The sequence below is a fragment of the Carassius auratus genome, chromosome 16 (assembly GCF_003368295.1).
Source record: "Carassius auratus strain Wakin chromosome 16, ASM336829v1, whole genome shotgun sequence".
NCBI classification, from domain to species: domain Eukaryota; kingdom Metazoa; phylum Chordata; class Actinopteri; order Cypriniformes; family Cyprinidae; genus Carassius; species Carassius auratus.
In genome coordinates, this window is record NC_039258.1 from 27752119 (window position 1) to 27779316 (window position 27198).

The 27198-nt window shown below is 37.4% G+C and overlaps 1 protein-coding gene across 2 annotated transcripts in view; it reads left to right on the plus strand.

Annotated features, from left to right (window-relative positions):
• The window catches only part of bcam (basal cell adhesion molecule (Lutheran blood group)), a 46148-nt gene extending 19549 nt beyond the window's left edge, over window positions 1–26599 (plus strand). Inside the window, exons 2-17 of one of the 2 annotated variants that reach the window (XM_026285056.1) lie at window positions 12339–12466; window positions 12572–12785; window positions 15785–15861; window positions 16008–16104; window positions 17452–17634; window positions 17721–17842; window positions 17930–18074; window positions 18722–18837; window positions 19427–19568; window positions 21077–21201; window positions 21291–21432; window positions 21938–21976; window positions 22454–22474; window positions 22785–22926; window positions 23024–23123; window positions 23894–26599. In XM_026285056.1, coding sequence (XP_026140841.1) covers window positions 12339–12466; window positions 12572–12785; window positions 15785–15861; window positions 16008–16104; window positions 17452–17634; window positions 17721–17842; window positions 17930–18074; window positions 18722–18837; window positions 19427–19568; window positions 21077–21201; window positions 21291–21432; window positions 21938–21976; window positions 22454–22474; window positions 22785–22926; window positions 23024–23123; window positions 23894–23896 — 1796 coding nt within the window. In that variant the 3' untranslated portion in view covers window positions 23897–26599. The remainder of the gene's footprint in view (window positions 1–12338; window positions 12467–12571; window positions 12786–15784; window positions 15862–16007; window positions 16105–17451; window positions 17635–17720; window positions 17843–17929; window positions 18075–18721; window positions 18838–19426; window positions 19569–21076; window positions 21202–21290; window positions 21433–21937; window positions 21977–22453; window positions 22475–22784; window positions 22927–23023; window positions 23124–23893) is intronic. The other variant, XM_026285057.1, reaches the window with a different exon arrangement.
• The last annotated feature ends 599 nt before the right edge of the window (window positions 26600–27198 follow it).

The window sequence follows — 27198 nt, forward strand, 5'->3', positions numbered from 1 at the left end:
TTGAACAAGGAGTTGTGCAGCATGTTCCGAAAAAAAGGGCCTGATATATTTATATTTATACTATTTCTAAGTATACACCAAAACCTGTTGTAGTTCTACAGTGTGTTTCTTGCAGCATGTGTGCTCTATTTTTCATGTATTCAAATTAAAATGTTAACTCATACTCATATTTTGTGTCAGTTTATATATTTATTTAGTAAGGGGTTATCTAATTGACAACATTATGAACTGTCAGACAGTCATTAATTCTCTGATCTTCAAAAGAAACACTCCAGGCAAAATCTCAGAATTCTGTTTCAACTCCACACCGTTCACATGCCCTCTTGTTAATATTTAGCATAATTCAGTTCAGTTCACAACAAACTGAATTTCCTGCCAAAATTTATGTTTTTTTAACCGTAAGGACGCTTCTGTTTTAGCATCCTCTGCACTACGTAGGTGACCCTTTGTTTTAACCAATCAAAGCTCGGCGCAGACAGGAAGACAGAAAGTACAGTAGAAAGATGAGGAAAGATGTGAATCTATGCAGTAATTGCACAGGAGAGAAGAAGTGGAATCGTTAAAGTTCAAATGCGCTGCGATAAGGGGGATAAGATGGATTAGCCGTCCATGAGCTGCATCGATCCTTCTGTCATACACTCTGACTTGTTTACACACTCGATACCTTGAGTTACAGAGCTAGAGACGTGCCTGTAAGACTGTGACTTGTTACCCTCCACTTACTCATGGTCATTCAAGCATTATAAAGCTAATCCACCCTAATAGGGAAAAGAGAGAGAGAGAGAGTGAAACAGAGGGTGTAGTAGTGAAGGAGAGCAAGCAAAATAGAGGGATAAAATGGAAGAGTGGTTTCAAACTAGAGGCTTAGCGCTGTGTTTTTGCTTTGAGACCCTGATAACCTGTACAGACAGTCCCGGGTGATGATGGCATGTCATGTTTTGTCCCGCCAGTCTAAACCCAGCCATAATCATACATAAATCCCCTCCAAACACTGAAATACACTGATAAAAAAAATCACTCGGGAAAGGAGAATGGCAAGGACACTAGTAATAAAGTGCAATGGTACTGTATTACCATGTTTTTTTTTTATGTATTATTTTTTTTATTTATTCGTGGCACCATACCAATACTAATTCCATAATACTCTTTAAGTACGTTATACATTATATTTTAGTACAAGCCTATAATATCGGCTGATTCGACAATCATGTTATGTTACTGAAAAGTTAATTATAAATCTTTACTCTAGCCTATTTATTTTTATTTATTTTTTTAAATATGTTGTTTACAATAAAAAAAATATTTTTCTTTTATGTTTATGTTGGAGTTTTAAGTGACCCAATGCAGTACCAAACCTCATATTTTTTTTAGTTTACATGTATAGACATGTTACATTTTCAAAGTCAGGTGAAAATATTCATTTAACTATCCTAAATGCATTATTAAATGGTTAATTGTGTATTCTTTGCATATATTTTTTTCTTGCTACCTGTTTTCAGATCTAAAACCGGGCATCAAAACATTGTAATGTAAAACAAAAATGTTTGATACTATTTGTAATCTATATACATTTCCACCTTCAAATATTCAAATATTGTCCATATCAGAAAAGTGGCGATAAAAATAATAATAAAAAAAACTATTATGATTCTGATGTGGTCCCCAATATATTGTGCGTTCCTACTGAAGTCTCTTAGTCTCACCCTCTGATAGTATCTTTGTACCATGATACCACCACAGTATGCTTTTTTTTTTTTTTTTTTTTTGCAAAGGGACTAGAAAACTTCTTCAAATCCGCTACAGAAGAGTGAGAGAAAACAGTGGACAGGAAACATGAAAGGGAAGGTAGAAAGTGTGTGTGCAATGTGTGTGATTCTGACCTTTAGCCCTCAGTCTGCTGTTAGCACTGTCGACATTGTAAACAAACTCACTTTATACCGGAGACAGGCTTAGAGGGGAAAAAAATCAAATAAGAAGGAGAGGCAGAAGCAGCAGGAAGAAAAGAAAATCTGGAGGGAGAGACGTGAGGCAGAGGAAAAGTGAAGAGAGAGAGATTGAAGGGAAGGGGAAGGGGGAGAGCAAGCAAGGCAGGTGCAGGAGTAACTGTGATAGCATTGTGCTGGAACCAGCAGGACACAAGCAATCCCTGACCTGCTCTCCTTCTCCTCTCGCTCTGTCCTTCACCCTCTGTCCCCCTTATCAGCCCTTCGTCCTCCCTTCTTCCACTCCTACACTTTAAACTCGCCCTCAGATTCTGCTTTACTTCATCAGAGCTGAGATTTACACAGCTCAGTGCGTTTGACTATCAGTTCTTCACACACACACACACAGACTGCGGTCACTGCAGCAGCGGGCCTCCGGTAAGTGGCCCTCATGAGATCACCCTGGTGTTTTCACGGGCCTGGTTCGACAAGACGACTCTTATTCTGCTTCACCATGGAGACGTGCAATGTTACGATAACACTCTCCCTTAATCCTATTGGATTAACACCATATCATTTGATTAAATTTTCGCTCATGGCTGAAGCTGTTAATATACGCATTGCAGATGTAATTATGCATAGTCATTCGACGTTTATCTTTCGGGCCACAACAGATGCTCATTTTTTATATGCTTCCCTCATTTCCTTCTCTTCCCATTCTAACCAACCTGGAAACGGGAAAGGAAAACTACACCATCTTAACTATATGCTGGTTGACAGGGAAGCAGGCCCGGGGATGTACAGTCAAACATCAGCAGCCTCAGGGATTGGAGTCACTCGCCCTATCTCCCTCCCTCTGCTCCTCTCTGCTGCCAAACCGAAGCTCATTAGAGGAAAAGGGATTCCTGGCTAAATAGAAAAGGGCTCCTGCCAGACTGGGTGAAAGATGAGAGAGAGAAAAAGAGAGGAAAAGTGTGTTGGGTTGAGGACAAAATTGTTAATTAAAATGATCTGCACTTTTATTAAATTAGGATATTTTTTTTGTGTTGGGGGTGGGGGTGGGTAGGGGCAGGCTTATCCCCAAAAATAAAATAATAATAATAATAATTATATATATATATATATATATATATATATATATATATATATATATATATATATATATATATATATATATATATATATATATATATATATATATATACTGAAACTACTGTAAACCATGGTTAATGTATTCATGTTATTTATATACATTTTAATAACTTTTTTTAATTGGACAAATACTGCATGCAACAAGCATATAACCTGTATTCTCCATTTGTGAAATGTCATCCTCCCAGTTAACATGTTTGACATTTTGTACAGGTTTCCTCAGACATTGAAACTAAACACAGCGCACGGAAGTTTCTATGGCTGTACAGACCTCATGAATATTTAATGAGGCATTGTATCATTTATGATTGGCTGTCTAACACTCTCGCGCCGCATTCTTTCACACTGTACACTTTTGGCAGCGCAATTCAGCAGAGCTTCATACCCCAGGGTTAGAAATGCTGCCAACCCCCTTTCAAAAAGACAAATGTGAAACATTTCTGAACCCAGTGTTAAAACTGCCCTTTAACACAAGGTTATATGTATTGTGTAAAATGCTACTAAAACCAAATGTGGTATGCTGCATAATTATATCCATATCTTTAACTTTACTGAAAAATATTTCCAGGTCTAATTTAGATTTTCAGTTCTCTGATTTAAATGAAATTAGTTTCATGGGCTGAAGGGATGCAGTTCTCTTTTTTATTGAAGAATCTTCCTCAATTTACAGTAAAGCTAGTAAAATGGACTTGGACTGGTGTGTATAAATGGGTTTTGTGTGCCAGCCACCCCACTAGTCCCCCCAATAGCCCCTACAGAAGTCACCCGCTCCATTGTCCAGTTAATAAAGCACCTGAGTGTGAGAAATGAGGAGCTTACGGAGGGAAGGAGGGTGAAAGAAAGCGCAAAAGAGCAGACAAAAGGAGAAGTGTTAACTGAAGTCAGGAGACTAGAATTAAGGCTGACATAGGCAAAAAAAAAAAAAAAGAAGAAAGTTTTTGTGTGTGGCCTGCTTGAAAGACCTTCTTTTGAACTTGATAAGTTCATAACAAGCTGTAAGAAAACTGAGAAAGGAACTAGTAGAAAAGGACATCTTTTAATATCTCAAATGTTTCACTAAAGCATTGGGATTAAAAGAAGGTTGAGGATTGTTGATAATAAAGAAAAAACAATTCTTCTTTAATTAATTATATTTTCTTTATAAAGGTATTTCTGGAGAGACAGCTGATGATGACAATGATGTCTGGAACTTCAAAGGGACGTTGAGGTGTTATGATATCATCGTTATTTTCATTCTTCAGAAATGTATTTCCTGCTAGAACAAAGCTCTGTTGATATGGTCTCATTTGAGCCAGGATAACCCCCTTTCCTTCTGGTTATCTACACCCTAAACACACCACTATGTCTGCTCAATATTTATAAATGCAACTTACTGTCATCCCTCAGAGAAAAGTAAGCTCCACAGAGGGAAGGTTGGGACAGAGAGAGAGAGAGAGATGGAGTGGAGAAGTGGCTCTGGATGGAGAGGAAGAGAGCAAGGGGGCAGCGCTGGCTGTCCTAACCCTTTTAGCGAGATTAACTCGAGCCGTAATGTCTCTCTCACATGGCCCTACTATTTATCTTCTGACTCAGCTCTCTCTCTCTCCGATTTTCCCTTATCCTTCTATCTCAATAATGAGTTTGGCTGGTACGGAAGAGCCTGCATTGTGGATGCGGCAGCTGTAGCATTAAAACACAGCAGCAGTGTGGCGGCTCTCGTACAGTAACTGTCAGTGCTTATACAACCCCTTCATCCACTCCCACCCCGCTGCTGTCAATCAACTTATTTGTTTTATTGCAGCCTGCTCCCATTTTCAGTTTTTATTCCATCTCTCTCTCTCTCAGAGCTCTCCTATTTAATTCACTTCATTTTAGATGTCCATTACTGGCTGTTCCACCATTAACTGCCATCTAGCCCGACTGATTGCGCTGCCAAACAATGCATATATCTGGCTCCTGCTTTAGACGCTCAATTTTTGCTAAAATAAATGGGGGGAGTGCAGACAAGCACTCAGTTGGAGCGTTTAGACTCCTTCCATTTAGACATCTCTGTTTCTTTCTGTACTCCCCCATTTGCATCCATTTTTCATTGGGTTTTTGCACTTTAATGTGACTGCCCATCCCCCAACGTGTACCCCATTTCCATCCCCAAATTTCATTCTCACGTTCAGCTTCACTCTGGGAACTGGAGTTGGGAATACGGGGCTGTAATTGCACCGCCTGGGGGCCGGTCAGGTGATCAGGAGAGGGAGAGTTGTCCCTCAGCATTAAATATTAACTCTTTTTTTCATCCCTGCCTCTTTGCTGACATGCCCTAATAAGAATCCCATCTCTTCATTTTTGTCAATGTCATGTGAGTTTCATTCCAGTCCCTTAGAGGCGATTTCAAATTGAGTTTCCCGAAACGAGTAATTTGAAACTTTTGAGACGGGCCGTAAGATTGCGCTCCATCCTTTCTTGTTGACCACATAACAAACTACAATCGGATTTATATGACACACGTCATATATATTGATCAAATTTGTGTCATTTCGGCAAACAGATACGCTTCTATATTTAGTTTTGTAGTGCAAGCTCACATTTCTAAGATAGAGTGGGATATTTTAATCTCTTAGGCATTTGAACCTACTTATAAACTAAGTAAAAAAAGAATAAAACATAAGCTGTGTTGGCTGCAGAGACTAAATGCACCAGCCTAACTAACTAGACTATAAATTATAGATGCAGAACAGTATCGGATAGCTTTTAATATATCTTGTACATAGATTTTATGTAGGATGATGAAGTGCATGCTTAATAAACTCTCATCTTTTATTTATTCATTGTACAGATCATCCTAATGCGATCCGCACACTGCACCGTGTTATTTGTGTAAACGTAGTTTCTTTCATGTCGTGTAGTTGTTGGCGCCGGCCCTCAGATTGAATTTGTTTGACTCGTGGCACTGTTGTCAGGACGACTGCAGCAGTGGGGTGGATTGCCAACAGAACAAAAGAGTGAGCATGAACTGACCTTGTAGCCTACTTCACACTGTTTATCCTCAGAGATCAAGATACAGAGACTCTTTACCTATTTATAGCAAAACTACTGTTTATCATAAAACATGTCATCTAGAGAGCGTGAAAGGGCATGCAAAATATTGACTCAAATCAATATTAAATCATGTTTGTACCTTATTAGATTGCATTCTTGCTATTTTTATGAACAATTTAACAGGTATTCCAGAAGTTTCTCTTTTAATTATCATTGGATGGAATCATACTCTGAAACTAGAAATAATGTTAACAAATAGCAAAATAATTTCTCAGATATTGTTTTAGCAAACTCTTTTTTTTTGATCTGGATCCATTTTATTCCATCATTAAGTTCCAGATGGATATGGGACAAGATGGAAGTCATGGAAGACATATTTATTTCATCAATGAATATTCATTTTAAAGGTAAAATCAGTAGTTCTTTATCTAGCATTAGCATCAGTTTTCTGTTTGTACTTTATGTAAGGATACCATGGTTGAGCAACTTAGGCATAACTACTCTGAATTTTCCGGTCATCAAAAATCTCCACCTTGTGTATGCCATACTGATGTTATGCTCGGTTTTTGTTTTTGTGTGAATTTCTGTCTTCTGGCTTCAGGACTTTTCTGCTTCTTCAGCAGTTGAGTTACTGATTCACCCATTGTCTCTTCTGGTAAAGCACAATAATGTGTTCTGCTGTCTAATTTTTGTTCTTCCATCAGTTTTATCAGCATTTCTACAGAGACGGCAGCCAGTAGCACTGCGGGTCATGCTGTTTTAAATTTCAATTTTGCCCCTCTTAACTGTTACTGTTATGAGTACAGTCTCGTGGGTGTACAGCATCCAGATGACTTCACAAAAACTAAACTTATTTTTAAATTAGCACCAAACTACTGAATGCATTCTAGATTCAGAAACACATTGGTTAACAGAGGTAAATGTGTTGCTAAACCGCAATTCACAGCCGTTTTAACCAAGCAAAGGTGAGAAAGAGGAATGGGAGGAGTTTTGTTTACCAGAGTGAAGTGCAGAGAAGTGTGTCAGGCTAGTGAATGATGTGAAGCATCGCTGAATGTTTAACAACCAATAACATTCCTAAATCATAACAGCATGACTGTTATTATATACTCTAGTGTCGTTTGTCACAGGTCCGCGGTCCCAAAATGAAAACAGAACGGCAGGGAGAGATGCACGAGGCTGAGGAATGTAGCACTTGGTGGTAGCCAAAAGATAAATTCCCACGCTCTTTTGATGTCCTGTTTTAGTCGAAGACTCTGACCACACACACAGAGTACGAAAACCTCAGTCAGTTAAACCTAAATACTTAAGTTAAATATTCAAAGCTCAGTTTTATGCCAGTGAAAAGTGTGGTGTAACCACTTTCTGCTTGACTGAAGACATGCACTTGACTCAAACAAGAATTATCATAAGCTGAGTAAAACATATTGATCTTAGAACGGACGCTTGAAAATTAGAAGGCCCTTATTTCTATGCAGTATAATGTCTGCGTTTGTGGTTTGTCAGTGGTTCACTGCCTTCAAGAAGTTTATGGAGAAAACAATGCTCTGAAGGCCTGACTAGGGTAACTGAATTTCACACATTTCACAGTTTCACAGTTGCACAGCTTCACATAGATGACTATAGGGGAAATGGAAACACTTTATTGTTTTTCTAAGTATTGCTAAGCAATGATGGATCAACCAATTTGTATAGGCTAAACAAAGCTGACCTTTTCAATTTTCCTTTTAGTGTTTTTGCTTTTAGCAATTTCCTGCAACCTTTATGTCATATTATTACTCAACCCCATTTTCACTTCTTATTTTTTGTGTCTGTCTGTCTGTTTCTGTGGCTGAGTGTGTAAGAGAGCCAGCAGCTGCAGTTGGTGCTCTTGCACCTGTTCTTGTCTCATCACGGCACTGATGATGGATGTCAGGCCGTACATGGGCCCATCATGCTCCTCTCCACCCTACATATCCATTAAACACACACACATGCTCACAGCCGGCCTTCTTTATCTACCGTTTGCTCATTTTGTATTTGGGAGCTTATTTGAAGATGTCAGGAAGGAAGTACTAAATTTGCCTCCTGTTCCTGTCCTGAAGTTACTTTACACCGTATATTTTTCTTGAAGTCCTTTGAGTCTGCATGCTGAATGTGATTATATAAATCGGTTTTGTTTTTATTTTAGTTAACAAAAGTAACAATATTGCAGAAAGTCTAAATCTTAAGTTCTTCTTAGTCTTATACATACAATAACCCCAAAGGACTGCAGTGGAAGTCTTGAAGTCTGCTGTCAGCATCTGCAGTAGTGAATGTCATCCAGCTGTAACTACTGATATTCCCAATTCCTTCCCACTCACTTGTCTTCCCCTGGAGGTCCTGCTTCCCTGTTGCCATAGCAATAATGTTCAGCACAACATCATCCCCAAAAATTACAGCCCTCCATAAAAATCAGCAAGGTTAACACTTTTCCTGTTTGTGTACATGTGTGTGGGTGGTTGTTTTCTCATGAATATTCATGCACGGTTTGTGTCGAAATGTACTTCTGTATTTAATTTAAATATAACCATCTGTCTGCTTGAGTTAGTAACCAGAACTCATACTCAAGGTATTTTTTTTTTTTTTACTTAAAGTTACAAACAGTCATTAAAATTCTGTGGGTAAAAGTATATCTGCTTTTATAAGCAATTATTAATGAAGTTTAACACAAAAAAAAATGGAAGCAAACTGAAAGTGACCAAGCAGATATAGAAAAACTGTAGCAGGGTGAAGATGCTTTGAGAGCAGTGATAGGAGGACAGATTATTAGCTTATATTTTATTTATACTGTTGTGACCAGCAGTGTTTCTGTTTATGCGACTTTTTTCTACTATCATTAAGATCAGCCACAGGGCTCAGTTGACAGACTTTGGTTTCGTTTCCAACAACACTTGCACACAAACACTGCATGTCAAAGGTGCTCTCAAGAGACACATTTCTCTGTCTCGTAGTTCATAACCTCTGTGTGGAGCATCCAAACATCCAGTACTGTAAACTCATCCATTGTTAATTCAGTTAGTTTTTTTCACAACATAGCTTTAAGGAGTGTGAGATACTTTTTTTTCTTCTTCTATTGGCTATTTTGAAATGATGAGGGACTGGGATTTTGCAAAGCAGCTGTTATGAGCCAGACTCAAACATGCTTTGCCCGTTTGAGCAGCATTCGGAGCGCATGCGATAACCACTGCTTCTGTTGTTTGAGCACTCAAATGAATGATGATGACAGGGTGTTAATGGAAAATTGAGTTTACATTTGAAGCTGTTGGCCATGAGGGAGCGATCACCTTTCCGCCTGTCAGATCTGTGTGTGTTTGTATGTCAGTGTACAGTATGTCCGCTCAGTGGAAAGCTACTGTAAACACACCATTCATCTGTATGTGCTTGTGTGGCAACAGTCAAAATATTAAGGAAAGCAGGTTATAAAGTTGAGGGGAGGGTACATTGTTAGATTAAAAATGGCACTGACTCACTCACTGGTGATTTTATTTCTTTTCATTTTTATGATATATGGCAAAAACATAAAAGTAAGAAGATAAAAAAATAGAAAAGGCATTAAAAGTTGAAGTGGAGCGGCTGCTGGCTCTTTTTTACAGATGCGTCTGTTCTCCAACTGTGCATGTGTGTGAGGGACAGTATTCAGTTTGGGGCAGAACTTCAGGCGGATGATACATCTGCAGCTTTTGACTGTGGCAGCTCTCCGTCTTTCTGAAGTTGACTGGCCCAGTTCTGTCTGTAACTTTCTTGCCAGAAATTGGCGGTACTAAAATGATCCATCCGTCTGAAAACTGCCTTGAGTTTTCAGAATGCAGTGTGGCGACCTGATGCGCTTCATAAATACTGAATGCGTGTGTGTGTGTGTGTGTGTGTATGGTCTCCTCTCAGTGTGAGTGTCTGTCGATGTGTCTGCTGCTCACAGTGAGAACGTCTCCTGTCCATCTGTTTCATCACGCGTGCTCTCTTTCTTTCTTTAAATCCGATTATCTCACCCACTCGCTATCACTCGCACCCACCCGCACGTGCCCTTGACCGCACCCATCCAGCCCCTGCTGAGGTGGAGATTGAACAGAGGAGGCACTAATTGCCCTTTAATTGCCCCTCTGTCTGTCCAGCTGCTCCCCTCGCAGAAAAGATGAGTGGACAAGAAGTATTGTTCAGATCTAAGTAGTGAGAATAAAAAAAGATAGGTAGGGGTGTTAAACAGATATTATTATTTTTCCCATCAATCGCTTGCCTTCATAAAACAAAAAAGATATTAAAAAACAAAAGACATCAAAAACATTCAGTGGGTTTCAGTTTTGTTTGGATAACAGTCACAGTTGTGTGATATTCAGGGTTATTATACTAAAGCCATAACAAATATTTTTGCTATTTATAATAAAATAAATACATTTTAAAATGCTTAAAATAATAATGATATATAAAAAACTAAACTTATTTTACATAGCAAGGTGTCAAGGCAGCATGCACTTTCATTGTAAGTGTACAAGTGTACAAGTTCATTGTACAAGTGTAGGTCGATGAAATAAGTAACATTGAAATAAAAATTAATAAAACTAAATAGGCATTTAAAAAAAATGAGTAAAAACGTACTAAAACTTTCAAATTAAAATATAAAAATAAAAAACGAATTCAAAATATTCTGCGACTTGCTCTGAGGTGATGTCATCTGGCTGTTTTCCCTTTCATGTGGACATTCATAGAGCCTCCCCCCAAAACAAAAACCTCTATTTCAGAAGTGTTAATGAGATAATGACTAAAATGTTATTATTTCTTATATAATGCTATTTATTATATAATTCACTGTATGTTTTACTAAATTTTAATCTATGCTGAAAATGTAATTTAAAAAAAAAAAATACCTTCATTCAAACTTCATTTTAAGTGTTAGTTCACCTGAGAATGAAAATTTGTCCATCTTTTACTCCCCTTCAAAGCATCCTTGGTGTATGTGACTTTCCTCTTTCAGAATAATCCAGTCGGAGTTATATTAAAAACTGTCCTTGCTCTTCCAAGCCTTTCAGTGGGGGTGAGCGGGTGTTTGTTGTCAACAGTTAAGAAGACGTGAAATAAAGTGGGCGCATCTGTAATAAAACATCCCTCACACTGCTCTGGGGGTGAATAAAGGCCCGCTGTATAGCGAATCCATACATTTTTGTAAGATAAATATCTTCTGCGTCCCACAGTCAGCAAATGTTAGGAAATCTGGATATTTATCTTACAAAAAACATAAAAACATTTTTTACATTTCTTTTCACTGCTTCTTCTGTTTTTTAAACTGGTTTTAACCCCTCAGACAGCCTGTACTGTGTAACACATTACAGTGGTCACAAGCTTTCGGTTTGATTTCTGTGGGAGTCATGAGAATCTTTTAGCGGGTGAGTTTATGTGTGTTGTCTATCAGCCAGAGGTATCTAGAGATAAAGGAGGATCCTAGAAGAGATTATTGTCTGTCTACTCATGTGATCTTTCTAAACAAGTCAACTCAATGCTCATGTTACACATATGCACAAAAGGACTCTTAATCTGGGTTTCATTACACAACAAAAAGTAGTCTGAGATTGGAAGTTTTTTGAAAAACATAAATAACTTACAGTATAACTTAGTTTGGTGGGTAGCTTTAATATTTCATTATTTATTGGCACTAAAAACATTTATGTTTTAAAAGTGTTTTAACAGCAGATTTTTCTTCTTTTGAACTTCTTTTGAATATCTTTACGTAACATATATTGCATTTAACACACACACACACACACACACACAATCTTGATGAAGATATAAAAGATGCATTCAATTCTGTTAAATATTCATGATGTTTCTAAATTTGTTTCTTTCAAAATCATTGAAAATATATTGAAATATAAGATATATCACCCAGCCCCATGTGGACTCCCTAACATGCTCCTACTACTCAGTTTCACGAGAGCAAAGGGTTATCAACAGTCTTTTTTCTTTCTCTCTTGCACCTGGTTCTGTGCAGCTGGGCTTCATGTTTGGAGGCAGCGGGAACACAATGGCTGTTTCAGACTCACAGCATGTGGATCATTTCTCACTGCGTGTGACTCCGAGGCTGCCGCAGTAAAAAGCCGTCTGGCAAATTATTATGAGTGTTGTTCACTGCCACCTTTCCAGCCCTCGATCCTTCCCGTCAAATCCAAGTCCAATTGTCAAGTAAAATAGCCATCATTGCTATCACACATGTAATTTTTTGTCTCTTTTCCCTTTTCTTTACAGTATGTCTGGCTTCAGTCACGGTCAAGGTGACTCCAGAGGTGGAAGTGATTAAAGGAGAGACTGTCAAACTTCCTTGCAGCTACACCTCCTCTGCACCGGCCTCTGCTGTTGTGGTCCAGTGGTTGATTGTAAGTACACAAGTGACTTTACATTTATACAACTTTTTTGTTTTGCATTTCTTCATGTAAAATGCTATAATACACTGATGTAATATGTGTTTCCATCATCCCCAGGAGGATTCAGGTGCAAGAAAACAAATTGCTTTCAAGTCTCCACAAGGTATTGGTGTTGATCCAGGCACAACAATGACAGATCGTCTAACCATGGAAAACGACCTGTCCCTCACCATCTCTCCAGTCATGGTGGAAGATGAGCGAATCTACATCTGCCAAGTGTCTGCCGGAGCTGTAGGGTTCTCTGAAGATAAGACCCAGGTCAAGGTTTTCTGTAAGTCTGACTGAAAATGATTGCATAACGTATTTATTCCCTTTATATTAGCAGAGCTTTTGTCCACTCCTCTATGATTTCCATAAACTAAATGAGACATGTGGCCAGCCACTTTTACCCCTATTCATTAGTCTTGGGTGTTGTTTATGAGTTTGCCCCGGGTCAATTATGGCTGTACAGATTGCATTTGACATTATTGATTAATAGAGTGATTGCACTTGTCATGTTTGATGGATGTCATTTTATAAGGTTATGAGAGCCATAGAGTTCAATGTGCATTAAGCATTAAACTAATGACCAATGACCTGAGAGCAGAGCTCCCTGTCCTTGCCTAACTGACCCCAAATCAGAGGCAAAGCCTTGGGAGTATGATCTTACACTGAGAAAACATTTAAGGGAGGAACATTTAATCAGTGATGGGGTGAGGTGTGTTTTCTAAAGAGGCTGCATGCTTGTGTATTGCTTTTCTTGCACTGAAATTAAGTTCCAGCACAGGAGTAAGATGTAAACCGTCAAGCTGGAAATTCTAAACATGTTCCTAAAATAGATGTCAGACATAAACTGACATTTTCTTTCTTTCTTCAGAACTATAACTGGACATTTGCAAGAAAACTGTAAAATTCAGCGTAAAAACTATTTCCCAACCAGTATTTTGTTTTACAGTAAAAATATTAAAACATTTGTCAGCACATGTTTTTTAAAGACATACTTTTATTCAGCAAGGATGCTTAAAAGTGACAAAGCCGTATAATGTTACAAACGATTTGTTCTGTTTCAAATAATTGCTCTTTATTTGAGCTTTCTATTTTATTTCTATGAACGAAGAATCAAATTATGAAGTTTTCCACAAAAATATTTAGCAGCATGACTTTTTTGAAAATAATGAAAGATAATAATGGGAAATGTTTTTATAACTATATAAGAATTATTTCTTGCCATAACAGAAAAAAAAATACAGAGAAAATGTATTTTAAAATGTAATAATATTCCATGATATGTTATAATATGAATATTATATTTAAAAAAAATCTTTTTTTGATCAAATAAATGCAACCTCACGTGTGCATATGTCAATTATTGAAAATCACCTTTCTAGAAATAAAATGTCATTTATTTAATAGAAGGTGAGATAGAAAGGTGGTGCAACATTATGCATATTAAATATTATAGACCTTAGTCAGGGTACTTGGTGCATTTATATCATGATTTGTAGAATATTAAATTTATCACAGTTTATAGATTTATTTTAAATGACTCTGCGTGTCTCTAATTGGCCTGCATTATGATGTATTGAACTTTCAGCCCCCTGCTCTGCAATTCATTATTTCTTTAGAGACCCTCCCCCAGCTGTGTGTGATGGGGTCACTGATGGGGACACTTTATGAAAAACTAGACAACTGTTTGTGTGTAGGAGGGCGTAGGCTGCGTGGGATAGTGCGCGCAGACCAGAGAAAACAGCAGAACAGACTCTTTGTTCATTTGCCACCCCAGACTGCACGGAGCGAGAGAGGCAGTAATGGCTGTAATAATTGTGAATGAGAGCAGGGGGACTGGAAAACAATGACATCTCCTCCCAGGAGACCAATGCCGCTGCCTGCTTCATGGCTAATGGCTGCACCAGAGGGACATGTCCTTATGTAGAGAGAGAAAGAGACATCCATCTTTGTGCAAACTCACACATGTTCTCTCCTTCTTTTAAAGTGTCTTTCAAACACATTTTGAGAAAGATTAAGACATGAGAGAATGCTTTGGTTCAGAAAGATCATGCGGCACGAAGAGAGACTAAACTATGTGCTCTTGTAAGAATGGCATGACTGCTAATTTTATTAAAAATGATTCAGTTTATTTTTATACCAGATGACAGCTGGGAGCAGTGATATGGTGACCTTGTGTGTGATTTGTTTGGGTGGGGGAGAGCTTGCGGCTCAATTTGAAAAAGGAATTAGAAGTGCCAGAAGGTTAATGCATGGCTTTTTTTTATATATTTAACAAATTTTTCATGCATCCATTTGGAACATTTGGGGGAAAGTTCTCTAAACAAGTTTTTGCACAGACTATTTCTGTTGTAACCAATCACAGCTTTTGACCCAAAAGCAGAACACAGATAAAAAATGATGCAAATAAAAGTCAAGCAACACGATCCATCTCTCATTTGCTGTTAAAGATTGTTGGCTTAGGTGAGCTGAAAAACCAAACAGGCCAGAGATATGTTGGTAGAGCAGAGAGATTAGTCCGTTGATCAGACGTGGCAGGCAGAATTCAGGATGAACACAAGGGAGGTCTAAAACACAGGAGAAACAGAATTAGAACTCTAAAAGTCTGAACACTGGGAGGCCTTAGCACAGTATACCACACGGACAGACTGAATGATCTGGCCGAATGATGGAAGACCCAGGTTTTAAGTTGATTGACAGCAAGTGATTCACATTCAGTAGTCACGCACAGAGAGGAATGGATAGCCCCGCCCCCAGATACACCAACTCACAGACATGCAAGCACAGACACGCAAAAAGGAAAAACACTGCTGGCCAAAAATCCAAAACCCTGACAATTTCAGTGCAAAACCCTGATGTTTATTCACTAACTAGCTGCAATCCGGTTTTAGCTGCAGAAGAGCTTTTCAGCACAAACACACCTTTGCATGCAAATTAGGCTCATTATATTGTGCCTTATTCACGAAATTCAGCACCATTTGCCTGGCGCATTTAATGTTATGCTATTACCGCCCACAGACAGCAGGTGGTAAACTGGATTTTATTTCAAATAACTTTCTGAGTCTTTCTCTTGATCGTGGCAGCAGTTATTTACAATCATTTAGCTATGCATCCTGGGCATACATTCAGTGTATTTTATGCAAATTATTTAAAAGATCATGTTATTGGCTTTCATGATTCTTTCAGTGACTTTTAGTGTGTTTGTATCTATATGACCAGTTGTTTAAGGAACCATATTTCTGACTTGAATTAAGTTATTAATGCACTTTTCTTTTCCTATCCCAGTTGCTCCGGAGAAGCCAACGATCACAGGAAATAATCAGGCTATTACTGTCACTCCCGAAACTGGCTCCTCCTCGGAGGTGAGTCTCGCATATATTCATAGCTGTATATGATAGCTGCGAGCCTTTAAATGTAAATTCATTTCGTGCAAGGTTACAGTGACTTAATTTAGTAAAAATATCTGAAATTGTGTAACAATATCCAGCGTGTGTGGTATGTTTTTTAGGTGGGCAAGTGCATCAGTAGGAATGCTCACCCTCAGCCTCGTATTATTTGGTTTAAAGATGCCACTCCTCTGCCTGAAGTAAAGGACCTGAAGGAAAGTAAGTGCAGAATTAGAAAAGTGCACTCTTTTCTGTCTGGAAAGACCACAGTTTGGGATTTAGTGTATATATATCAGGGTATCTGCAGGATTTAATCTCAAATTTAAGATTTTTTTAAGACCCGAACAAATTAAATGAATCCCTTTTGAGCAGGGTAGGGCAATGGTAACATATTAAACTATAAAACTGACTGTAAAAAGCGTGATTTACTGTTAAGATACAGGTTTTCACAAAAACAATTTTTTAAATAAAATTAACTCAAGTGAAAGGTATCAATTATTATATTAATTTAAACATTTATTATCAATAAATTATTATACTAATTAAATAACATACAAATACATTTAATTTTCTTAATTATTTATACTTTTTTATTGCATTGTCCTTTTGTTTATTCACCAACTTACTTTTACAACGCTGCATGTTTACTGCGATTCCTATATAACAAAAACAAAAACAAAGCAAAAATCTAACATAAAAAGCTTAGGAATTAAAACCATTTTAACACACAGTCCCCCTATTTTCAGGGGCTCAAATGAAATTGGACAAATGAATATAATCATAAATAAAATGTTCATTTTTTATATTTTGTTAAGAATCGTTTGGACCTCATGGACCTCAACTAAGACGGGGTTTGTTTGTGTGTCTTTCTGTCTTTAGTTTTGTTTTCAGCAAGTGAAATGCATGCTCAGTCGAGTTGAGATTAGGAGGTTGACTTGGCCATTGCAGATTAATCATATTTTTTACTTTCAAAAACTCCATGGTTGCTTTTGCTGTTTGTTTTGGGTCATTGACCATTTGTACTATAAAGCGCTGTCCAATCAACTTTGCTTGATTTTACAGAATTTAATTGCATTTAATTGAATCAAAATGGACAAATATTTACATATAACCAAAAAATCTGCTTCAAATAAACACTGTTGTTTATATTAATCTTTCTATTAATCAAGGAATCATAATAAATGGATTACAGATTCAACAAAAATATGGACAACTGTAAAAATATATGAAGGATCATGTGACACAGACAAATGGAGTCATTTATTTTGCAATCACAGGAACAAATTATATTTTAAAATATATGAAAATAGAAAAATCTTTGTAATATTTCACAATATTATTTTTTGTGTGTTTAAATAATCTAAAATATATTTAATACTTCCCAATACAATACCCAAAAGTCCCCTAAAATACTGAGATGTATTCAGTACATTTAAGAATATATACATACATATGCATTTTTTAAATTTATATTTAGTATTAATTAGCGCGGTAGCATTTCCCTACTCTTCACATACCTGCAGACATCTTACAGGGAAGTTAATCCTGTCCCTCTCTCTTTCTCAGAAACATATATGATACCTAGTGTGGTGAAGGAAGCCTCAGGCCTGTACACCATGACCAGCACGCTGTTCATGCAGCCGGTTAAAGCTGATGCTAAATCTGTCTTCCACTGCACGGTGGAGTACAGCATGCCAAACAACCAGATCAAACAGGAGAGCTCCGAAAAGTTCAGCCTCTCGCTGCTCTGTGAGTCCGACGTGCACACATTCACAATGTGTCAACTGTACGCTCATTTACCTCAAACCCCTCATCCTGTGCTCTCCTCCAATCAGATTCAACAGAAACCGTGTTCTTCAAACTGAAGAATCAGGGGCCAGTCAAAGAGGGGGATGATGTGCTGATGGAGTGTGAGACTGACGGAAACCCTCAGCCAGAGTTTGAATTTTATAAAGGGGTGAGAGAGCATTCATGCCAAATCACAACCAAATGATCTAGCTGACGATATTATTCTCACTCATGTATGTACATACTCACTCATAAGGACAAACAACTGGGAGGATTGAAAGGAACGCTAACAGTGAAGAATGTCACTCGAATGGATGCTGGAATCTATAAGTGTGAAGCTCTGGATTTTGATGCTGAAGAGGGTGTTGAGCTTACCAAAACTCTTAGCTTAAATGTTCACTGTAAGTATCAGTTCTAGACACTATAATAAATACAATGGATGAGTTGCTAAATAAAACAGAAATTATCCTTTCTTAACCTCTGCCCTCCTCCATTACCAATGCTAATTTAGACAGGCTTTACAGACCATCTCACTGGAATTAAAAATAGACTTCAATGAATTATGTGATTAAATACTGTGGCGAATGAAAATATTTAAAATATATAATATATAACAATATATATATAACAATATATATATATATATATATATATATATATATATATATATATATATATATATATATATATATATATATATATATATATATATATATATATATATATAATATATATATTATTTGTGTATTGTTAAGATACTATTATATTTGTTAATATTTTAAATTAGAATTTATTTTGATAGTTTTAGATCTAATTTAAATTTTAGTTAATTTAATTTGATGTGCTTTAGACTTTTTTCTATTTAGCTTTAATTAATTTTTTGTTTCAGTTTACATTTTGGTAATTTTAACATAAACCTTTCTCAGGTGGTGTTGAGCTTACCAAAATATATATATTCAATCAGTTTTAGTAAACTATACCACCACTGCTTCTCAACATCAACTTAAAAGACCTCTGAGCTACATTCATTCTTTTGTCCCTCCGTCAGATCTTGACCCCGTGGCAGTGACTCCAGAAGGCCCATTGGTTGCTGCTAAAGGAGATGCTGTGGAGCTTCAGTGTAAGACCAAGTCCTCTGATGAATACACCCTGCAGTGGAAAAAGGCATGTATCGAATTTCAACAAGCCCTCATCCCTGTGCCAGTTTTTCCTCACTTATTTTTCTTTAGTCTGATCCTTCTTTCACTCATGTATTTGCTTTTCTCTGAATAATGTTCTATTGCTCTTATGGTTCTACGCTGTGTCCACCATTGGAGGTTTCAGTTTTCTGTGTTTTTATTTATTTGTTGTCATTTTGGCAGATAGTTCTCCAAAAACTGAATAGTCTGCCATCATTGTCTCACTCTCTTGTCAATCCAAACCCATAGGACTTTCATCTTCCTACAGTGAAAGTCCAGGTAACCAATATCCAATAATTGTGTCATGCTTCATGCACTAGAACGAACAACCTTCAGAAGACTTGACTTAAACTGCTACAATGACCTTATGACCTTTTTAGATCTTTAACTTTTTGGTTACCTGGACCTTCGATGGATGCACGAAAACCTCTGAGATTTCAAATAAAATATCTTAATTTGTGTTTTGAAGGTGAACCGAAGCCTAATGAGTTTGGAATGACACAAGTGTGAGTAAAAGACTGGAAACAGTGACTCATTTGACTCGACATCTCTTTTGATCTCCTTGTACGTCACAGGACTCAAAGGAGCTGTCGCAGACGGGTGTGTTGACCCTCCAGTCAGTGACTCTGGCTGACGCTGGCGTGTATTTATGTGTCGGAGCTGTACCTTCAGTGCCAGGTCTCCGAAAAAAAGCCAATGTCACCCTTACCGTCACAGGTACTAAGTGCAAACACAGACACACACAGCTTTATAGTGGTTTATCAGTGCAAAGTGTCAATACAAGCTGTCATCAGTAGCAAAGCAGCTTGCTTTCAAGAGATAGAACTAAACTATGGGCTGTCAACAAATTGTCAGCTCTTGTTGTTATACCAGCTGCTTTCCATAGTGCGGATATTATGTTTGGATACATGTAGGAGTTCAGTGCCATAAGAAAACAGTAATGTGTGTGTTTTCTGCTCCGAGTTATCAGTCAAGGTCAATTGTAAGTAAAAACACAATTCCAAATCTACATATACAGTAACATGAAGTGAAACCATATTATACACTTTTAAATTCAAACCTCTTAGGTTGTTAAACAATGGTACATTACTGTTCGATAAGTCAGGTCATAAGTCATCTATTACTACGAAAATGAGAACAGATGTTGTTTTTGTCAGTTTCATATTCATCACACTTTTTTTTAATTCCCAACAAAGTCAGGAGTCTTTTTAGCGCTAATGCGCCGTAATGAAGAGTAAAGAATGCACATTAGGTGTGTAATTGATGCTGATCTGGTGTTTTATCGTTCTCTTGCTGCCGTAGAGGATGATGGGAAATGTTAGTCTGCTCATAAACCAGCTAAATTAGTTGGGTTGTCTGACAGTAACAAAATGCTTACAAACTAAATGGCGCTGTCAACATTCACATTTACAGCTTATTATGATCCATAACAATTAGCTTTTTACCATACAAATGTAATTTATACACCCCCAACTCAGGGTGTAAACAAAATAACAAATAAGGTCCCGGACTTTAACTAAGCCGCTCATGTACGTTCAACTTGTAAATACATAAATTCTGATAAGAATTTCTACATGTGTAAAGAGTTGTAGTAAACTTAGGCTACAGTAGATTAGCTAACTAATATGGGATGTTGTTGCATTAAAGGATGAAATAGATGTTTTATAATAAGAAACTACATCAAAAGCACATCTTTTTCAAATTATCTTCGACATTTTGCTTCAAATCAAACGTTGCGATTCATCTCAGAGGCCACTAACAATGTTGAACTAATTCCTACAATAAAACACAAGCTTTTAAACCCTTTTACACCTTGCAGTATGAGACTGTATACTGTAACACCAGGGCAGGTCTCATGTATCTTAGATGTGCCATCGGAAAAACTTTCATTCTTGATTTCCTGGTTTTGTTCTATAAGCCATCATAGCATTCAGTGTATTCATGGGTGTAATTCACACCTTTTCCTGGTTTCCAAGAAAGGATGGCGAGGCATTCATAACATGGTCCATAAATTCTCCCTTTGTCCTGAACACATGAATATGATATCATATGAACATGATGTTTTACTGAATCCTCAGTAAACTTGTTAAGCTTGTTAAACTTGTTAACTCTAGTCTTAGGTTTAATTTAGAATCCTTGTCATCAGAAGACAGAGGAATTTACACCTCAAGAGACTCAACCCAAATACTGGCCACTGATACTATTCATGTGTTTTTGTTTTGAAGGTGCACCTGAGATTGCTGCACCACTGAATGGTTTTGTTGAGAAGGAAGGAGGGCTGGTCACTCTCAACTGCTCTGCTCTCGGTCATCCTGCTCCACAGTTCACCTGGAAACCTTCTGGCAAAGAGGTGCGTGAATGTGCTTCAAGTAGATTGGGTTTGATCTTAAATCAGAAAGCTGTATTCGTTGTATTTTTCATCTGTGTGTTTGTGTGTAGTCAGTGAACGTAGTGGGGAATAAGGTTATCAGCACAGTCACTCTTGAGGCCTCGGCGGCAGTTCTGAAGGATGGTGTGATTTGTGAAGCATACAACAAGCATGGGAGAGACAGCAAGAACTTCAAGGTGTCCATCAAATCAGGTTAGTGCATCCTGCTCTTATAGACTATGTTGGGACTGGAATACTACACTCTAAAAATGACTGGGTTAAAATAACCCCACTGGCAACCCCGTGCTGGGTAAATATCGGACAGAAAACACTGGGTTAACTTGTTTTGTCTAGTTTATACATATAAACTAGCAACAGGGTTTGCACAAAAGCAGCCCAGCATAGATGCTTCATACTGCTTTCTGGATTTTCAGAAATCAGTATGCAGAATGCTGGGATATACATTTCAGATGCTTTTGTACATTGTCACAATACCTCATTATGTTGCATGGTTTATTCAGCTAGGAGCAACCAGATATCTCAATTATATAGGAATGCTGTTATTATGGAAAAAATGTGTCCATTTTGTGTAAAAGTGTCCCAAACTTTTGAACATAGTGTATTTCCTCAGATTTCCTCAACATATCATCACAGACTCTCATTTACTCTCAAATGTTACTGATTCTCTAAATCTTGTTCTTTTATTTCCTCTGTACAGATCCAGACAAATCATCAAATCCCAATACTGCTAACCGAGGTAGACACTTGTCCCAGCTCTCTCTGCTCCTCCTCTCCCTCTCAGGAGTCTTTCTTGTACATACTCCGTGATCTAGCTTTCCAGCCCTTTACACTGTATATTATGTACTGGTACCAATCACTGTGTATATTGTATATTGTAATACGTGTGTGATCTTTGTATGATGTCCGTCCTCTATTTTGTTGATGCTACACCTTTAACTTTTCCCTCACTTGAGACAATAAAGGATTCTGTTCTATTTTACTTTCCTCTCTTTCCTTCTTCTCTGTGTCTGGGTGTTTGTCTCTTAATACCGCCGTCCGTTCATCCTCGAGTGTGCTGTCAAGTGTTTAGCTCGTGCGGTCACTTCAGCGTGTGTACGTGTTTGTCTTCATCTTGGTGATGGGCCTCGTTGTGTGTGTGAAAGGTAGAGTGTTTTTTTTCCTCTGCAATGTTCAACTGGACTCAACTTTCTCTTTCCCATAATGCTGCTAAAAGGAAACCCAGTATTTAAAACAGGTCTGTATAACCCCTGTTGCTTTTCTGTCTTTGCATGAGAATAAAATAGTGCATATGCATGTATGCAATTGTCTGTTTGCACACAGCTGTGAGATTGTGTGTTTGTGTTATCATTTGTCTAACTGTGACCTTATTTATCACTGATTACTTGGGTCTCATTTTAATGTAGACAAAAGGACAATTGCTTATTGTTCTGGTTCCCCCTCTGTGTTCCCCTTTGTCTTTCTCTCCCACCCAAACTCATCACTTCTTCACACTCGTCTTTAACCTTCAACTTCTTACCAACTCTCTTCTCGCTCGATCTTCTCAGCGGATAAACAGCAGGGAGGTTCAAGCGCGGTCGTGATTGCCGTGGTAGTGTGCGTTCTACTGCTTCTCGTCCTGGTGGCTCTGCTCTTCTTCCTTAGTAAGAAGGGCAAGCTGAGCTGTGGGAAAAAGGACAAGAAGGATGTGTGAGTATCCTGAACCATGATAACAAACATTTGCAGGCAATGTGTTCACATTTCCATTTATTCACTTCATACCTTTTGTCACTTTGTCTCCTTCCAGGGCATCTGGGGAGGTGAAAGGTGGTATTGTGGTGGAGATGAAGTCCAATGAGAAAGGCAATGAAGAGGCTGGTCTGCTTAAGAAACCAAATGCAGAACAGGTGAGGGGCCAAAGGGGGTTCTCAGCTGTACCACAGTACCAATTTTGTTTTTGTAAAATATTTATTGTACAAAAAAAATAAAAATAAATGGTGGAATAATGTTCTATCATCATTCAACATAACAGATACATGCATGTAAAAATAGACTTGTAGACAGAATCTGACCTGTACTCATTCAAATACATAAAGGAATATGTGATCATACAACATTTTTTTGTATTTTAAATGATAAAAATTCTCTAAATGATAGAAAACATTTTGCTGACAAATTGACAAAATGGAAAACTAATTGTAAAGATTTAAAATCACAATTAATTAATTCTTGAGACCTGGGCCTCCACTGTGATCACTAAAGGGATAGTTTGCCCAAAAATGAAAATTTCTCCATGATATTTTTGTTACACAAAGCATTGCTTCAGTTCAGAATGCCTTTATTAATCCCCCGGAACCAACTGGAGCACTTTTTCTGATAGATGGATGCACTTGTTTGGGCTTCAATATCTCGACCCCATTCACTGCCATTATAAAGCTGGGAAGAGCCAACACATGTTTTTATGTAACTCCAATTGTATTCGTCTGAATGATAAAAGTCATATACACCTATGATGGCTTGATGGTGAATAAATCATGGGGTGATTTTCATTTTTGGGTAAACTATGCCTTTAAATCGACAAATAGTCTTTAATCTTGAACATTTTATTACTTTATGCAACTAAATGATAGCCAGTAAAAACAGTATGTGTTCATTAACAATCTTTCCACTTTTACAGTGATAAAAAACGAAGAAGAAGAGATACAAGTAAGAACAAGATCTCCAGAGACGTAGGGGATGTTAGTGAATTAAGAGTGCTCTGATGGAGGAGAAGAGAGGAGATGGAGGAAAGAGAAGATGAATTCATTTTAGCTGTACAGTTTTCTTTTTTGAAAGATTGTGGGAGGGGCTATGTTGGTGAACATAGGGTGGGTTTCAGTTTAGAAGTGGGAGGGGCAATAAATGTAAATTTGGCATTATTTTGATAAGGTTACATACTGTGTCCTGATTGTGTAATCAAGCCAATCTTTGTAGTACAACTCTATTAAATAGAGCGCAGCTTAATGCAGAGTTCTTCTACCCAAAACAAAGCAGAAAAATCACTGTGGAAACTGGATGTTGCTCTTCATGCTGTGCTGCACCCTGGTTATGTTGTTTAAATAGTGCAGTACAGCCTTTTTTGCATTACAAACTGCACTGTGTACATTTTTGATTGTGAACTGCACACGTGCCATTACCCTGATTAGTCAACCCTACAGACCACTTTATCCTTTTCCATGATCTGCATGGAGCATATGGCTGTGCCATTAAACACGCTGTCCAGCTGTTCCTTTCAACGCCTTAGATATTTTAGACCATGCTTGCTTGTCCCAGACCTGTATGTTCTGAGCTATAACCAAAAGCCAGAGGTGTTGGGAAAGAAATAGCGTTTGTGAGAATCCCATTTAAACCATATATCTGACTGCATGGACCCATTCAGCCCAAGTCTGAGAGTTGTAGAGGAGTTACAGAACTAACTCGATCATCTCATTCCTCTGTACTGCACTGAATTCCATTCGACAGCCCAAACATGTTCAAAGACTTTAACCTAACTCTGTAATTATCACACATAGGTTAGTAAAAGGACAGGTCTAAGGTATTATAAAATGCATCCTAATGGGATTAATCTTTCATTTTTTTATATATATAGTCTAAGCTCCACTATTCTTTTTGGATTATTAAAATACTGAGCATTATTGGGAATCATCTACTCACTGAGCAGAAAACATAATGAACTTTCTGTCCCAATATGCTATTCTGTTTGAAGTTTTTCCAGTACTATTGATATCTCTAAGCTTTTCATTATTTATATTTAGAGAAACATATCAAGTTAAACACTTTCAGCCTTTTCTTAAAGCTTAAAAGTTTTTGCTCTGTTTAGTTATGTGAAACCCCACGGCTTTATACATTCATAATTCATACACCAACGAATTCTATCATCATTTACTCATCCTCATCATCGTTCCAAACCTAGATGGCTTACTTTCTCCTGCTGAACACAAATTAAGATATTTTGAACTGCTTTTGTACACAATGAAAGTCTATGGAGTACAAAACCTAACTAGATCCCATTGATTTTCATTATAAAATAAAAACACTGAGAATGACATAAGGGTGAGTAAATTGTGACATACCGGTAATTTTCCTTTTTGGGAGAACTATCACTGTTAAATTCTGAGAGCAAGGAGATAAACATGAAAACTTGGTAAAAGTCGAGGGGCAGGGGCAGAACTATGAAACTGTTGTCACACAGTGGTCATCTTTTTTGTTATTTATCAATACTGTTGCCGCTTTCACTTTGTTTTTTGTTTTTTAAACCAAACATATGAGTGAACATGGGGTGTAAAAATGATTTCTTTAAGCTTGTATATGACATTACAGGTTTCTGTGTTTTGCATATCTATGTAGTCTGTATCTTTCTCAGTAAAAGCACACTGTTGTTCAGGTGGCACAGCTGGAACATTCTAGAATCAGTATGTTGTTGGAAAACCCTGTCATTTTTCCCTAAGCCCTACTGTTAAACAAAGCTCTGAGCCTTGTTATTTGCTTCAAATAACAGATTCACAATCTGCTGTTCTTAGAGTCGGGTCCTCTGCATGTCAGAGCAACACCCAGGGACAGTTTTTACGCAATTTCTGAATATGGTCACACACACTTAAACAGTAAAGTGCTTCTCTGTACCAACAAAACAGTGATTCTAGAGTCTCTAAGCAGCAGGTTTGGTTGGATGAGGGTAAGAAGAGGAGAAAAGAGATGGATAGAGAGTGGGAGAGGGCTTGGTTTGAATATAACATTATACTTTTTTATCTACTGAGTCTTTGTGTGTAGTTGAGAGTATCTTAATGAATCAGTATGTATTAATTGTCCAGTAGACACATGGAACATGAGCTAAAATATCGCTGAAAATCTCAAACACTGGAAAATGTATATGGTGGCCCGTTTATGAAGGCCTCTTGTTTTAGACTCCTCACAGAATATTTTGTACTTTTATCTTGATGCTCTTTTTTACATTTACTGATTTCATTTTGCAAAATGTAGTCATATGTTCTGTCAATGTAATGTGTGATTTATAGTTATGGTCAACATTTGCATACAAGTTATTTGAACGCCCATTTTCTAAAACAATGAATTACAAAAAAAAAAAAAAAAAAAAAAAGGTTTTCTTAAGGATACGCATCTTAACTACTGAATGATTTAGCAGTTTTGCTAGTTTTGCAAGAAATAAGAGAGCTGTTTTGAATAAGATGTCATACTTTATGGATGTCTGCAATGGTTTGTGCCCTCCAGGTATACTGTATATTTGTGGTACGCATTTGTGAACTTTGTAGCTTGTCTTCTTCTGATTGGAACTGTGTAGAGTTTATACTGTCAAGCAACAACAACAACAACTACAACAAATCCCAAACTGTCTCTTTTTTGTGTGTGTGTATGTGTGTCTAAAATTACTGTAACCCTCAGGTAACTTTATAATTTAAATAGTTAAACCAGTTGTGTAGCCTATGTTAAACATTTTTACTTACCTTCTTAACATTCATCTTGAGTTCCCGTTTGGGGCTTCAGTCTTTGTTCTCTACTTCTAACGATGTTCAGATTTAATAGACATTAATCTGTTGGAAGCGTCAGGTAAGTGACTATATCATGTATGATCTTGTTAATGGTTAAATGATAATGTGAAACCCCTGTAAGGGATTTCAACATGTAAAGACAGTAGGCTATTATCTTTAAGGACAGATACACGCTTCCGAATTGAATGACATTTAAGTATGCTCATTACATTATGCAATTCGATAGGCGTGAGGTTTGGTTATTTTATATTTGTGAGAATGAATCATCGTATTTAGTGATATTTTGCTATAGGAACCAATTGCATGAGTGTGTTCACACTGTAGCTAGTCAGTGAGCGTGGAACAACACAATGCGACCTGGAACGCCTGTTCTTAACTGGTTTAATCTTAAAACCAAGATTTATTTTTATTTTCTTCGAACTGTGTGGTTTGTGAACAT